Source organism: Adiantum capillus-veneris, chromosome 26 (genome assembly GCF_014529385.1).
Source record: "Adiantum capillus-veneris isolate H3 chromosome 26, ASM1452938v2, whole genome shotgun sequence".
In the NCBI taxonomy this organism is placed as follows: Eukaryota; Viridiplantae; Streptophyta; class Polypodiopsida; order Polypodiales; family Pteridaceae; genus Adiantum; species Adiantum capillus-veneris.
Window position 1 is genome coordinate 80392101 of NC_140956.1, and position 15876 is coordinate 80407976.

Genomic DNA, 15876 nt, shown 5'->3' on the forward strand with positions numbered 1-15876 from the left:
CCGCAATAGTCATACATACCCCACCCTGGATGCCTCCAGGTCCAAAAGCAGTTGACCAAAAAGTATCATATCGTCCACGCAGGAGCTGACCACAACGTCTAATGCGGCTCTCACACAGATGGTGCTCCTGAAGCATAAGGAGATCAATCTCTCCTCTCGCAAGGCAGCGCTGAAGCTCCTGACGCAGTCGGCCCCGCTGACGCTGAAACTGGGGCCCACCTAGTCCCTGCACGTTCCATGAGACGATCCTCATGGGGAGCGAGAGAGAACAGATGCTACCACAGCAGCTAGACGGGCTATCTTCGAGGCTGGCTTGGATGGGGAGTAATCCACATCCGAGCGTCCTGTAGATAGGCGTGACTACGAGTGCCTGGCCCAAGCCCAAGCAGAGCGAGCCATACGTAAAGAAACCTCCTCTATCCAGGAGTCCTCATGAATGTATACATAGCATGGCAAGCACTGTGCATCGGCAAAGAAGTAAACCACAATGTGTACATCCTGCTGAATCTGGAGGTGTCACCGCAAACTTGGCCAATGGCCACAAAGTCTGAAGCATGTCTGTAACTCCTAGTTCTCCCATGTGGTGAGAGAACTCTAGGACCTGTGTGTGCAACCATCCCAACAGTCAGTCGAGAGTCCACTCAGTCTAGTCTCTGCCTCAAAGGGAAAAGGAGAAGCCAACTGCTGAGTCCAACGCCTCTGTCCCCCTAGCTGCAAGGAACAAAACATGGACCCTGAAGCAGGCTGCCTCATGGTCTACTGAGGGGTGGCCGAGAAAATGAGTAAAGTCGTAGTCGAAGAAGTCCCATCGGCGCCGGATGTCAATGCTCGTCAGACCACGAGGGGTAGCTGCAAGGGGAGACGTCTGTACCTGTAGAGGGGGCCGCAAGAAAAGCTGTCCCTCTCTCGCATAGCGACTCGTGGCAAAGGCGTTGCCAAGAGATCTCCTAGCAGCCGGAGAAGGCCCTGCCCCCTGGGTCGACTCTGGAACTGAAACAGGAGGGGGGAGGAGGAGCGGGGGGGAGCGGTGGAGAAGAGGGGCGGGGGGGAGCGGCAGAGGGGCGGGGGGGGGGGGGGGGGATGAGGAGGGGGTAACTCTGGGGGGGGGGGAGGGGTTGTCGAGGGTGAAGCTGGGGTGGGGGCTGGAGGAGGGACCTCATCCTGCTCAAGAGGATCAAACCGGTTCCCCGTGGGAACCCACTACTGCTGAGTAGGCGCCTGAGGACCACTCTGAGTGCCAGGTTGTCGTTGTGGCCCCTGTCGTCGTCGACCACGGACCTGCTGCCATCCCTCCTCCTCTGGAGTCCCAGGCTTAGAGGGTGGCTATGCATGTGGGCCCTGTGCGTCTGTTGGCCAGCCCTTGTAGGTTGGGGCTGAGTTTGTGGTGTAGGTCAAGGCCTCCTCCGTGGACAGGCCTTCGCTAGATGGCCCATCTGTCGACAAATGAAGCACTGGTTCGGGAGGCTCGAATACTCCACACTCTGTCTAAACCAACCCCCACTGACCCGAGGCAGAAGAATAACCTTCGGGAGCGTGTGAGTGTCTGACCAAAACGCGAACTGAGGGAATGCCAGTCGCCTTGGAAGCTATTGAGGCTACCGTGCGAGGTGTCTCCAGGACGGTCCCAATGGCTGAGCTGATCCTGGACAAAAGTGGTAAGTACTCCCTCCGCAAACCCGGAAAGCAGACGGAGATGGGGATGTGTGCCTCCTCTACTAGAACATCCGAAGTAGGGTCGAAACCATGTCTCCACTAACGATAGTGGGCTCGTGCTGCTCGGATGGTCAATGGACTCATGGTGATGACCTTGGACGCCATCTCGGAGGTCTCAAACTCGATTTGATAGTAATCTCGTCCGAGTATCTATACGTCCAAGATCTTGCCCACCTCTGCGAGAAGGCGGGTCTGGAGAAGGTCACGCAGCTCTTCTCTGCTAGGTCGGGTGCCGAGAATCTTGCAGATGACAGAAGTCGCCTGCAAGCGCTCTGCCTCTGTCGCTAGGCTCGCTTGCTCTGTCGGTGAAAGAGCAAGTCGAATGGTGGGCTCAGCGGGGTCGGGCGAGGGGGCTTCAGACGAGTCCCTCTATGGCGGAGCTGGAGCCTCCGTCTGTGTCTACTGCTGTGGCGAAGAAGCGGACGGAGAAGAGACTCTGCAACGGAGCGCGCCGAGCACTGTCCAACGAAACAATGCTGCCAGAGCCAATTGTAGGAGTCTTCGGGAAAGAGGAAGATGGGGGGGGAGGGGAGAGCGGATAAGGCGGGCCATGGGGCAGGAACTCAAGACTGATTAATCAAAACTGATAAATTACATAGGCTGCACTAAATCACCATCTTATTTTGGGCACCCACATATACCCCACACAATTCAAGCTAGCATTCAGAGATTCATAGTATCTCCTTTATGGACCTCTTTTTTGTACCCAGACATGGTAGCAGATTCACCAATTTGTAACGGATTGGTCTCATATGTCATTTTGGCCTTTTGAAGACGTTAATATATCATTTTATTTCATCTCTCTCTCTCTCTCACACACACACACACACACTCTCTCTCTCTCTCTCACACACACACACACACACACACACACTTTTTTTTTTGTAAATCGATTTGATTAATTTACTAGTGGGAAACCTGAAAAGCGAGGAAAACCCACTGAAAGGGTCTTATACACACCTTGTTATGGAAATTTATGGATGTCGATACATTTATACTAGAGTGCCTACACCTGGCACGCTGGAGCACAGAACTACTCAGCTATAGAGAGTAGCTAAAAACATTCATATGAAAGCTGATGCATCTCTATGGTAATATCACCAACTTCCAAAGCAAACCGTAACGATTGCCTAAGAGAAAGTTTGGAGAGTGGGAATGGGTCTGCATGAGTACGATGGAACATGTAAGCTTTATGCTGACTCCACAAGGTCCAATAAGCCCAGTATCTGACCCACATAAAGAAGACCGCAAAACGCTGTAGTGTCGGTGAGAAAATGCCAAATGCCCATAACCTTTTGTGAAAGACAACCCCAGGAAAACGAAGCCGCATATAAGGCGAAGGAAGTCTCTAGTAACGCAGCAATCCCACAATAAGTGACAAATATCCTCTTCTGCAGTCGAGCAACGAACGCAAGAAGAAGGACGAATATGACGCGCTCGAAGAAAAGTGCCGACGGGAAGCACTCCAAGAAAACATCGCCAAAGAAACATGTGCTCTTTCAAAGGCAAATGGCTTTTCCACAAGGCAGAGAGGAGTTTCCTCCACCAAGAGGTCAGATTTGTGCATGCACCAAGGGGCATTACAATGACCATCAAGCCATGGTAGTGGTAGAAGAAGAGCATAAATTTGACCTGCAGAAATATCTCGAAAAGGCGTTTCTCGAAGAACCCAATCAGACATGCGATCACCATCAGGCAAAGGTGAAACAGGCAAAAAGTCGAGCAGCATGCTTTGAAGCTCTCTCCAAAATTGACGGTAATGCATGCCCAATCCAAAACAGCGAGCTGCAAAGGGAAACTCAAAAGTATATCCAGCCTCATCGACCACATCCTCAACCACATGAATGCAACCAGAGAGAAAGTAGGCCTGACGAGGGGAGCAGTCGACCAAAGTAAGAGAGACTGCCCGGCTCCAATGGAGACTTTCCAAACAAATCAAACCACCTTCCTGCTGAGGATTCCACGATAAATGCATCGTAACCTCTTTCCAGGCAGAGACTAGAGTGGAAGCAAGAGGACATCCAGGAATGTGCCCTTCCATCTTGCCAAAAACCACCTCCCAGATAGATGGTTTCCAATGGCCAAAAGCAGAAGTAACAACATGCTCACCGAGGAATGCAAACATCAGAGTCCAAGGCTGAATTTGTTGCACAAGAGTGGGCAACAACATAGCTTTCCTCGCAAGAACATGCCTGTGCAACTCTCTCTCTCTCTCTCTCTCTCTCTCTCTCTCTCTCTCTCTCTCACACACACACACACACACACACACACGCATACGCACGCATGGACACACATTCATATCCACGCATGTATGGATTTGATCAGCATACTTTACTCATGCATTTAGTTATCTTCAGCTTATGAACATCATTTTTTTTAATCTCAGCTTATAAACACCAGTTTTGTCTCTTTTGTGAACATCAATTTTGCATATTTCTTTTTTTTAGGTTTGGGACATGGCCAAGTTGGGGGAACCTTCTGGAAATGGTAATATTATGCTTGTAGTTGATTTTTCATTGATATTATTTTAGTGTTTAAGCTGTTGTGAGTTGGGTTCTTTTTGAAGTCTCAGTAGATACTTGAAGTGTTGAAGTTTGTATTGTGTTAGATCCATGAAGGGGCAAGCTAAAAACCTGAATCCGAATTTGGTACAATGTGGTACAAAAGGTTATGGATGGTTTTCCACAAGAAGGGGTGGTTCACAATCTCTTGCATTATGCCTCTATTTCTCCCTCATGTTGGAATGGAGCTGTGGTTACATCAGTTTATCTTCTCAAGCTCTCTTTCACAAAACAAATGGAGGGTATCATTTCAAAGGGAACCTCCTGTCTCTCATGTTCATGTTTTTGGACGTGTTGCTTGAGTTCATGTGCCTTCAAAGAACACGACTTTGAATACCAAAGCAAAGAGATGATTCTTGTGGTTATGCTCCTTGTTTTAAAGGGTTTCGGTTTTGGGATTCTTCATTGGAGGATACTGTTCTATCTCGTGATTTTCGGTTGAAGAGACTAGATTTTGTCTTGACTCTATTGGAGCTTCTTCATCTCATGTTGGTGTTGACCCTTTTCAAGATATTGAAATTGTTTAGCCTCCTCTAGCACCTCCACCCTATGTCACCACCACTACTCCTATGCCCCTCATTGGCTCCTACACCCTCTACATCCTCTCATGTTACACATTCTTCCTCAATATTGACTGTTCCTAATCCTCTATGTTAGTGGTATTGGTATTCCTACTCCAATCTCTGCCACATGTGTAATGCCCAAGGGTTCCCCAAATGGGCTCGCACTCTACTTTGAGATTCTGGTCTCTTAGGTTCTACCATTCATCAACATGCTTCTACCAGTTGTGTGACTCACAGTTCACAACAACCGACTTCTGCTTTGATGGCACATGTGGTCGAACGAGATTCTGAGGCTATGATAGCTGAGTTATTTTCTATCATGGGACAATCATACTTTGGAGCATTTACCTCTTGGATGTTTAGAGGAGGATATTCATGAGGACCAACCTTTTGGTGTTATGGATCATCTTGCTATTGCACCTTCATCATCTATTACTAAAATTATTGATATTCTCAAAGTGCTATTTCTCTAGCACAAAATCTTGTTGTTGGTGGACGGACTAAGCACATTGATGTTCATTTACTTTGTTGGGGACTGCATTGCAAACCAGTTGATGAATAGCTTAAAGCATTCTCAGAAGACGAGGAAATCAGTGGATTTTTTAAGCTATTTGGACCGGAAATCAACTTTCGAGGTGGTAAGCAGATCCAAGAAGCGCGTTCGTTTCGAGGATGACCCATATTTTTTTTCGTCTTCAGAGAGTTATGATAGTTCGTCGTCCTCTAGTTCCTGTGAGGATGAGAAAAAGCGGAAGAAGCGGAGAAAAGGCAAGAAAAGCACATTAGTTCAGAGGAGGAGACCTCATCCTTTGTCAATAGTTCTGACAGTGAGAAGAAGAACAAGAAGCCCAAGGAGTTCAAGGATGAGGGTCAAGCAATCAAGTTTGACACGTTTTCAGGCTACCAGGACACTCTTCGAGCCCTTGAATCCATGCAACAATTTGATGTCCTCTTCTCGGGAGGTCGTCTCTCAAACGCTCCAAGGTACGAAGGGCAACAATGCACATACCTGGTGGTCTACTCTGTTCTTGTGCAGGGAAGTGGGAAGAATATGAAGAAGATGTCATCATGGCTTGGCATCATCTCAGAATGAATAAGGAAGACACTTTGGATCACTATTGCAAGAGGTTTTGGGATACCTACTTGCCAGTATCCTCGTTTTGGAGGATCACTTTGAAGGACCAGATCGAGTGGTTATGTTGTGGATTGTCAAAAGAGATTTGACGGTATTGCCTACAAAAGAAGTCTGACTCCATTGAGAGATTCATGGGACATGCCAAGCAAGGTTTTGGTATGCTTGCCGGCTCTTTGACTATCCTATGGACAAACCAATGTCCATCTACTTTCACCCCCTTACTCATATCCTACACAGTTCCCCACCATCACCAGCATCCGGAGGTTGCTGCTGCGATTCACGGAGAAGCTAAGCTAGCTGCTTAGTTCACATCAAGTAGTTAAGATTTTAGTCTCTTACTTTACTTTAATTTATTTTTGTACCCAAACAATGTATTAGATCCACCAAGATTGTATTAGTTTGGTCTCATAGGTCATTTTGGCCTTTTGAAGACGGTTAATATAACATTTCATTTCATCTCTCTCTCTCTCTCTCTCTCTCTCTCTCTCTCTCTCTCTCTCTCTCTCTCTCTCTCTCTCTGTGTGGGACATGTATGCACTCCGGAGGGGTTATCTACATTAGCTCACTCCACTATCGGGGTGAAGCAAGGCTACCTGCTCTCTCCTACTCTATTTGGTATGTGGATGAGGTTTCTGACTATATTGGGACAGAGGGTGATAGAGGTGCATAGCTGGTAGGGACATGGATTCCAGTATTGGTATATGTTGATGATATTGTGTTGATCTCCGACTCTCCAGAGGGGATGCAACGTCACATGGATGCTTTGCATAGGTTTGCCCACGACAGTGGTTTGTTTGTCAACCTTGGTAAAACCAAGATTATGGTATTTAACACCACCCCAGAGTGGACCAAGAGATCAGCACCCGCATTCACATATGGCCATGAGACAATGGAGTATACAGATGCTTACACCTACCTTGGGGTGGTCTTTACTGGATCAACATTTTTATTGAGGAGAGTAGCAGACACTAGATTGACTAGAGCACATGCACCATTGGGTGGATTGGAGAGGATGTGTTCTCACAGATTCAGTTTCAGGAGCCTCGGAAGAAGCTCTGGCTTTTTGACACTTTGCTGGCTTCCGCATTGCTCTATGGAGTTCAGATATGGGGGCCTTCATTGGACCATCACGGGAGGTCGGGTCGCACTGATGGATGGGGAGACATGGAGAAGCCTCTAGTCTCTATGATCTCATAGCTTGTTAGAGCCAAGGCTTCAGTACCACATGACATTATTCGAGCAGAGCTAGCTGCCCCCCTACTAGTGGTTGAGGCGCTTACTAGATCGGTCTCCTTTATACACCGCTTGTGCGACCTCTCGAGAGATGGATATGCGCGCGCAGCACTTGAGTCCTCTCGATATATAGCTATGCAGGGAGATACAACATGTTGGTATGGGGAGATGACATCATGGTTTCAGGTACATGGGTTTAGCATGGATGGATTGCCCCCCTTCCAGTTGTCACAAGCTTGGGCACCCCAAGTCGGGAATCCAACACGACACACGAGAGAATCCCTTAAAATACTTAACAACTTCAAAAACTTGAGTCGACACGGCTCGGTGTAGTTCCGTGCTCAGAGAGATTGGCCCCAAAGACTGGCGTCCCTTTCGATATTTCTTTTATATTAATCTTTGAGCAAAGTACAACTCCCGTTGGTCCTCAGCTCTCAGACTGTGCGTCCAGATGCCCTAAAGAGTGAGTCCCTTGGGCCCTTTTATTCTTACAAGGAATGCCAAACGCAGAGCCCCAAAAGCAGTAAAACTCAAAAGCAATGAGTCCCAAAAGCAACTGGTCCTCAAAATTTGCCAAAAAGTAGCAGCACAAATTGCGGAAATCCGTATAGTCCTGCCACGTTAGCAGCCAGCGTAAAAAGTGGAAATCCGTACAATCTGCCACGTCAGCCTTCTAGCGCGTTTTGCGGGATTCCGTACTGCTGCCACATGTCATGCTGTTTGTACAGCCTGTTAGCCACGCGCGCACGCGCGCATGCGTGTTTGTGTGTGTCCGGGCAATTTTGCCACGTCATCATTTTGTGACAGCAGTACTCATTGGATGCACCCTCTCTAACTCTTACACGGTCCGAGATCACCAGGCTTATCCGTCAGGACTTGACTCAGCTAGATACTAGGAGGACTTGGTTACAGCCGGCAGGGGAGTTGTACATAAGCATGTATGTGTGATGTGGGAACTCAATACGCATGTATACATAATGTGGAAACACGTATCTGCATAGTACGGTCTTCTCCACTCTTTCCTCCTCTCTGCATCTCCCTCCCCACCGTGCTTCTCAAACAAGCAGAAGCAGGCTCACAAGGACGACCTCGTGGAGCAAACCATTCAAAAATGCAAAGAAGAAATGGATGAGGTCATCAAAAAAATTAACTGCAACCTCCTAGGCACAATAAAGACGCTCGAAGAACACGTGTCGACCTAGGAAAGCAAGATAAACACACTTGAAAGTCGTGTGACTGCCCAAGAGGCGGATATTGCATTACTCAAGAAGGAGTTGGCAGAGGTGCAATCACGAAACACACTTGAAGAGGGAGAGCTTCAACCTTGAGTAATTCAAGAACTCCACACGATTATAGAGCGAGTGTGGGCCATCAAAGAGGGGGAGGAACAACACAAAGAAATGACAACTTCTTGGGTGGATGTTATCTCAAAGACCCAACAAAAAGTGGACGAGGCCGAGAAATGGACCGAACTTGCCAAGAAAGGGAAAGGCAAAGAAACAACGTCCACATGTACCATTATTAACTTGACACTAGAAGAGGAGGAAAGAAGACGTGTGCGTGACTTACATGTGATAATTTGTGGCCTTAAAGACAAAGATAACGTGGAGGAGGAAGTAAAAGAACTTATGACTATGATGGGGGTTATTAAACCGACGCATACAAGGTCTTGGAGAGTGGGCAATAAGAAAAATGGCAGCAATGGGGAGACCATGTAAGAAAGGGCACTTATCTTTTGTTTCCCCTCCTCGGAAGCGAAGGACTTTTTGAAGAAGAGAGCGACTCTTAAGAAGAAGGGCATCTTCCTCTGAGATGGCCTCACCCTCTCACAGATTTCCCATATGCAGGAGGTACTGACGGATATTAGAGCGGCAAGGGAAAAGGGAAAGATTGCTTTTTATCGAGACGAAAGAGTGGTGATATTGGAGTGACGCTCCGCATGACGGTGCGAGACCTATGGGACCACACTCAAAGTTGCTACTTGGAACTGTAATGGATCCCTACGCCTTGATGTGGGTGTCTTTGAGGATAGTTTCATTGGGAGGGACATCATCTTCTACTCTGAGATGCATCAAGCTCCTGGGCAGTCTATGCCACGTGTCAGCGGATATAGACGGTGTCTTTGAGGATAGTTTCATTGGGAGGGACATCATCTTCTACTCTGAGACGCATCAAGCTCCTGGGCAGTCTTCGCCACATGTCAGCGGATACAGACGGGAGAGAGCCTGCAGAAGGAGACTCGATCAAAGCACAGATGACGGGGCTCGGAGGGAGTCGCAGTTTTATTCAGGGAGGAGTTGCAGCCATTGGTACATATAGCTCGCAGGGATGAGCAAGATAGGTACATCTGGGTGAGATTGAGGGCAAAGACAAACAGATATCTCTACATTGCTATTTGCTTCTTTCCTCCGAGTACGTCAGTGTATGCACTACCTAGAGGACAATCCCCCTTTTCTTTTTTGGATGATGACATATGGGAGTTCTCGCGGGATGGTGACATTATCATCTTGGGGGACTTCAATGCTAGGACTGCCCATCACCAAACAATATTTTATGATACTTCAGAGGAGATGCTATAAGGGAGCTGGATACTGCGGAGGTGGGCCTATCTAAATTGCCACAAGATGTGTAGCATATTGAGTATGGATGGTACTTGATAGACATGGGGATTGCACATGGATTGGCCATTTTGAATGGTCTAAAGAGAGTTCCTGCCACGGGAGGTTTTACATGCTTTCCACACAGACATGGAGCCATCACAATGGATTATGTCATAGCACAGCCGAGCTTTATCTAGTATTCAGGACCTCATAGTTGGACCTAGACCTGTTGGGGTGGCAGTGGATCATGCCCTTGTGTCGATGACCATCTCTTTCCAGTTTAGTGTAGCATACACGCCATGGGTAGCAGCCCCTACTCGCTACACCTTAAACGGGAGACGGACTTTGTCTACATAGACGGTATCTACAGACGCCTATGCACTGAGGAGCCATGGCGACCTCTAGAGGAGCTTACTGCTGTACTGACAAAGACTTGGCATGATGCAACAACAAAGGCATACCCACATACCCAACCGGAGCAGAGACGACGCTCTGGGAGCATGCCCTAGAATAGCTCGCATGATGAGGAGTGCCCCGAGATGAGAGCCAGACTTTAGAGGGAGGTGCTTTTGGGAGACATCACTCACAGACAGTTTCAGTTTGCCTTCCGATGCTTAGGTTGGCGGAAGAAGAGGGCTTTTCTGGCTCGACTAGAGGAGAATCTATATCAGCTATTCTTGAGTGAGGAGTCAGGTGAGGCACGGTGACTCTTTCATGAGCATTCCCCCCCTCCTGCCATTACTTCCACAGAGGCCTCGAGCCAGTATGCATCATCTTTGTACACAGTTCGAGGAGAGCCGCCTCTTTCTTGACCCCCCCGAGCCATGCCCACACAAGTGTGCTTTTTTCACGGCTGAGATGGTGAAGAAGGCCGTTGATAGGATGAGAACCGGAGACCATATGATCATGATGGCTTAGTGGCTGAGCATTTTATACATATCAGGAACCTATCGCAGAGCTTCTAGCAGTAATGTTCAACCATGCCATGTGTGAGGGCCTGCCTGATACTTGGAGTCTTATCTACTATTGTACCCATCTTCAAGTCAGGAGACTCGATGGAGCTTGGGAACTATCGCACTATCATGATTGGACACACATTGGCATGGTTGTACGCATCCATTCTTGAGCAACAACTAAGTAGATGGGCAGAGAGGGAGGGCATACGCGCCAAGTAACAGGGAATGGCCATTTTCAGGTCCCTGTTCCCCGTTCCCATCCCAATTTCCCATTCCGAATCCCCGTTTCGTGTTTCAAACGTGAGTATTCGAAACAGGGAATCGCATTTCATGCATGTTTCCATTCCCCGTTCCCCGTTCTGATTTCCCGTTCTGGGTAACTATGATACGCGCAGCCAGGCAAGCAAGGTTCAAGAGAGGTTTCTCTACTCTTGACCACATTTTGACACTAAGAGCCATTATTGAGGAGGGCAGATTACATGGGAGACCAGCATTTTCATTTAGGAGAGCAGCAGAGACTAGACTGACCAGAGCCCATGGAGCATTGAGGGGATTAGAGAGGATGTGTTCACAAATCTAGTTTCAAGAGGCTCAAACGAAGCTTTTTCTTTTTGACACCCTGTGGCTTTGGCATTGCTCTATGGAGTTTAGATATCGGGGCCCTCTTTAGACCATCATTGGAGGTCGGGTCGCACCGATGGATCGAGAGACATGGAGAAGCCCCTGGTCTCATGATCTCGTGGCTTATTAGAGCCAAGGCTTCAGTACCACATGACATCATTCGAGCAGAGCTAGTTGCCCCCCCACTAGTGGTTGAGGTGCTCACCATATCAGTCTCCTTTATACACCGCTTATGGGACCTCCTCATAGATAGATATGCCTGCCTAGCACTTGTCCTCTTGACAGTTAGCTATGCAGGGAGATAAAACATGCTGGTATGTGGAGATGACATCATGGTTTCAGGGACATGGATTCAACATGGACATATTGCCTCCTTTCCAATACTCTTTGGATGCACCCTCTTTGACTCTTATACAGTTCGAGATCACCAGACTCATCCGTCAAGACCTGACTCAACTTGATACCAAGAGGACTTGGATATAGCCGGTGCAGGAATTGGGCACGAAGTTGGCTTGAAAGCACCTTCTCAAGCTTACTGAGGATGGTCTTGTGACGAGGCTTAGATACATGGACACCCACTTATCTCATGGGTTACAATGCGCTATTGGCCAGATGCGCCCGTCTTCGGATCGAGACTGGTATATATAGCGGAGTACCAGTAGAGGCCAGGACATGTCCCCTATTCACATGGAGCCAGAGACAGAGTTGCACTACACATCTCACTGCCTAGTTTACTATGAGATACGAGGTTGCTTTCACTGCCTGTTAAAGGAGGGCTTGAACCACTTTCTAGAGTCATGGGGTATGAGGATCAGAGATGTCTCGGACTGGTTTTCCTTGAGCTGCGCAGACACAGAGAGAGGCTTATGAGAGGAGAGGCTAGCCAGTCTCAGAAAAGAATCACAGACTTCTTTAGAGCGGACACTGGGCGGCAAGAGGAGCAGCTACCGCAACAGAGCTCAAGATCGAGCGACTGAGCTTGGGAGACGGAGGCAGAGGATTCGGGTCACCTTGCCCAGACATGCACACCGCCCGGTCAGACTATTGACCATGGACGAGATTGATGAGATCCGCCAACGACCGGTGATGGGTCTTCTGTGATTTAGCTCTTTTTGAGGACTATTCATCCTCACTCTGCTCATTTTGTACCACACACATACCCACATTGTGTCATATTAGCCCTCCTCCACTACTCTCCTCCCCCTGCTCGTATCCTACGCAGTTCCACTGTAGTACCTTTTCTTTTTATTTTTGGTACTCAGATATTGTATCAGATTCACTGTATTGTAACTTTTTGATCTCATAGGTCATTTTGGCCTTTTGAAGACATTAATATAACATTTCATTTCATTTCATGTGTGTGTGTGTGTGTGTGAGAGAGAGAGACATTGTATCATATTTATCAGGATGGTCTCATAGGTCATTTTGGCCTTTTGAAGATGTTTAATATAACATTTCATCTCTCTCTCTCTCTCTCTCTCTCTCTCTCTCAGCCCAGTTGCATACCCTCTATTTAGCACTTTAGAGTCGGGCCTAGGTCTATTGGGGAAGCAGTAGATCATGCTCTCCTCACGTTTACTGTCTCATTCTAGTTCAACACAACTTGACTGACACAGACACATGCATACCCGATACACTTTTACTTCAGAGTCTGTCCACATAGATGGTACCTTCAAACACTTATGCACAGAGGATCTGGGGAGACCTTTAGGGGAGCTCACTTATATATTGACAGACACACTACAGGATGCAACAGCAGAGTCATACCCCCATACCGAGTCTGGGCAGCGCCGATGTTCTGGGAGCACACCCCAAAATAGCTGTTATGATGAGGAGTGCAGAGAGACGAGAGCCCGACTTCAGAGGGAGGTACTTCTAGGTGTCATTACTCGCAGGTAGTCTGTGACTGCTTCTTGGCGTTTGGTAAGACGAAAGAAGAGGGCGTTTCTAGCTCGGCTAGAGCAAGATTTATATCAATTGTTTTTTAGCCAGGATTTAAGCGAGGCATGGCGACTCTTCCATGAGCTCTCTCCCCCACCAGTGATCACTTCTAACGGAGGTATGGGGTTAGTATGCATCATCTCTCTACACTGTCTCGGGGCAGCCACCTCTTTCAGATCCGCTAGAGCCATGCCCACACACATGTGCTTTCTTTACCACGGAGATGGTAAAGAAAGCGATTGACAAAATGAAGACTAGGAGACATATGATCACGATGGCCTGGTAGCAGAGCATTTTATACATGCCAAAGTTTTACTTGCTGAGCTTCTAGCAATGATGTTCAACCGTGCCATGTGCGAGGGCCTACTTTATACTTGGAGTTTGTCCACGATTGTACCTATCTTCAAGTTAGGGGACCCTATGGAGCCTAGGAACTACCGCACTATCATGATTGGATACACATTGGCACGGTTGTACGTATCCATAATGAGCAGCAGTCGAGTAAATGGGCAGAGAGAGAGGATGTACGGGTAGCAGGACAACGGGTTTCAGGAAGGTTTTTCTACTCTTAATCGTATTTCGATACTCAGCGCCATTATAAAGGAGGGGAGATGACGTGGGAGACGGCTCTATTGTTGCTTTGTGGACTTCCGCAAAAGCCTTCGATATGCACAGATTGCAAGAGATGGGGGTTCCAAAAGAATTGATTTGGGGGATCATGGCTATATACAGGTCACTAGTGGGACATGTACGTACTCTAGAGGGGATTTCTGATTTGATTCACTCCACTATTGAGGTGAAACAAGGCTGCCCGCTATCTCCTATACTTTGGCGTGTATGTGGATGAGGTTGCTTACTACATTGAGAGGGATGGTGATAGAGAAGCACAATTGGCAGGGACATGAATCCCACTATAGTTATATGCTAATTTTCGACTCTCCGGAGGGGATGCAGCGTCATTTAGATGCTTTGTACACATTTGTCCACGGGAGTGGATTGTCTGTTAATCTGGAGAAACAAAAGTTATGGTGTTTAACACCACACCACAGTGGGTCAAGAGGTCAGCACCTACTAGCCAAGAGACTTGTACATTGACTTACCATTACCACAATTTTTCTTATCATTTTGCATACTCTTTATTCCGTATAGAAATATTTTCTTGTAAGCTTCTCTTATTTTTTATGTGAATCCACTTCAAGGAAAAACCTCAAAAAATACCTTCCACCATGAATCATTGCTTTTCATTAAATTCCTATTTTCTACAGGTATTTTTCCTTACCTCTTGTAAATAAATATACATCAATAAAAACAAATGAGAGCCTTCCTTATTTGATTCCCTATATTTTCATGTATTTATTTTATATATATATAACTCACACTAATTTAGATTCCATAAATTGTTTATATATACTAACTTGTTTTTTTTCATCATATCCATATATTATATTCATGCATAATCCACAACCATTCATAATTTCAACAAAAAGGAGGCCATTGAAGTCTGTTTTGTGAAGAAAAATAGGCTTTTTGGAATTTAAAGCAGTGGTTAAAAGACAAAATGTGGACCAAGAGCTGAATAATCACTTCAAAAATTTTAGTAATTTTTTGGAGCTACCACGAGTGAGATAGGATTTTGTTGGTGGACCCCAATCTATCCACTATTTTCACAAGTAACCCATAGTCTTCTCTCACCTCTTTCCTTACTTCCACACATACTTACACACTCATCCTCCTTCTGCATTACAAAAACTTGCACCTTTCATATCTTCTTTTATCTTCTTCCATTTCTATCTCTTCCTTACTCCATAGCTCAAAAATTATCATCTCTCCACATATATAGCCTAAATTCTCTCTCTAGAATCAAATTCATATTACCATAACCTCTTCATTTTCCACAAAAAGAGAAAAAATCAACAAATAACTAAGCTCAAGCACTGCAAAAGGAGGAGTTTGATGATGGAAAATTCAAATTCTCCATGGTCACAAAAAGTACACCGATAGAGTTCCACAACCGCTTCATTCATTAGAGGAGATAGGTGGAAAATTCCCTTTCCATCTTGTGGTTTCTATTAAATTGTGTACCTTCTCTTACTTTTTATCATTGTATAAATCATGTAATGCACCTTGAGTGCATATGCCATGTAATTTTAACCCATCCTACTAACTACAAATTACTAACACTAATGACTAACCCTTTTTGTAAATTGCACCCTCTACTATCTACTAGAGTAGGTACCTCCAAGTTACTCACCTCTCTCTTCTTTCACTCTTAATAATTTTTCCGCTTGAGCCCACATCCATGTGACTCAAGGGATAAGGAAGATCCACTCCTATTTTGAAAATCAAAATATTTTATAATCTCTTGTTTTGTCAATAAGATTGATTAGATCTAATCCTAATCAAGCCTCCCAAAAACCCATAAATAGAGCCCATTTCTCTTTGTAAAAGCGGTCTCCACACTATTGTACAGTACATTGAGCATAACTTACTCTAGTCTCTATCTTAGTTGTAAGAAGAGAGAGCCAGCTCTCTATACACCATCACCTTGGTGCA

The 15876-nt window shown here is 46.4% G+C and overlaps 1 protein-coding gene across 1 annotated transcript in view; it reads left to right on the plus strand.

The window, feature by feature from the left end:
- TAF5 (TBP-associated factor 5) overlaps window positions 1-15876 on the plus strand; it is a 136580-nt gene that overhangs the window by 76197 nt on the left and 44507 nt on the right. The window contains exon 12 of the mRNA XM_086501738.1: window positions 4161-4200. Coding sequence (XP_086357864.1) covers window positions 4161-4200 — 40 coding nt within the window. The remainder of the gene's footprint in view (window positions 1-4160; window positions 4201-15876) is intronic.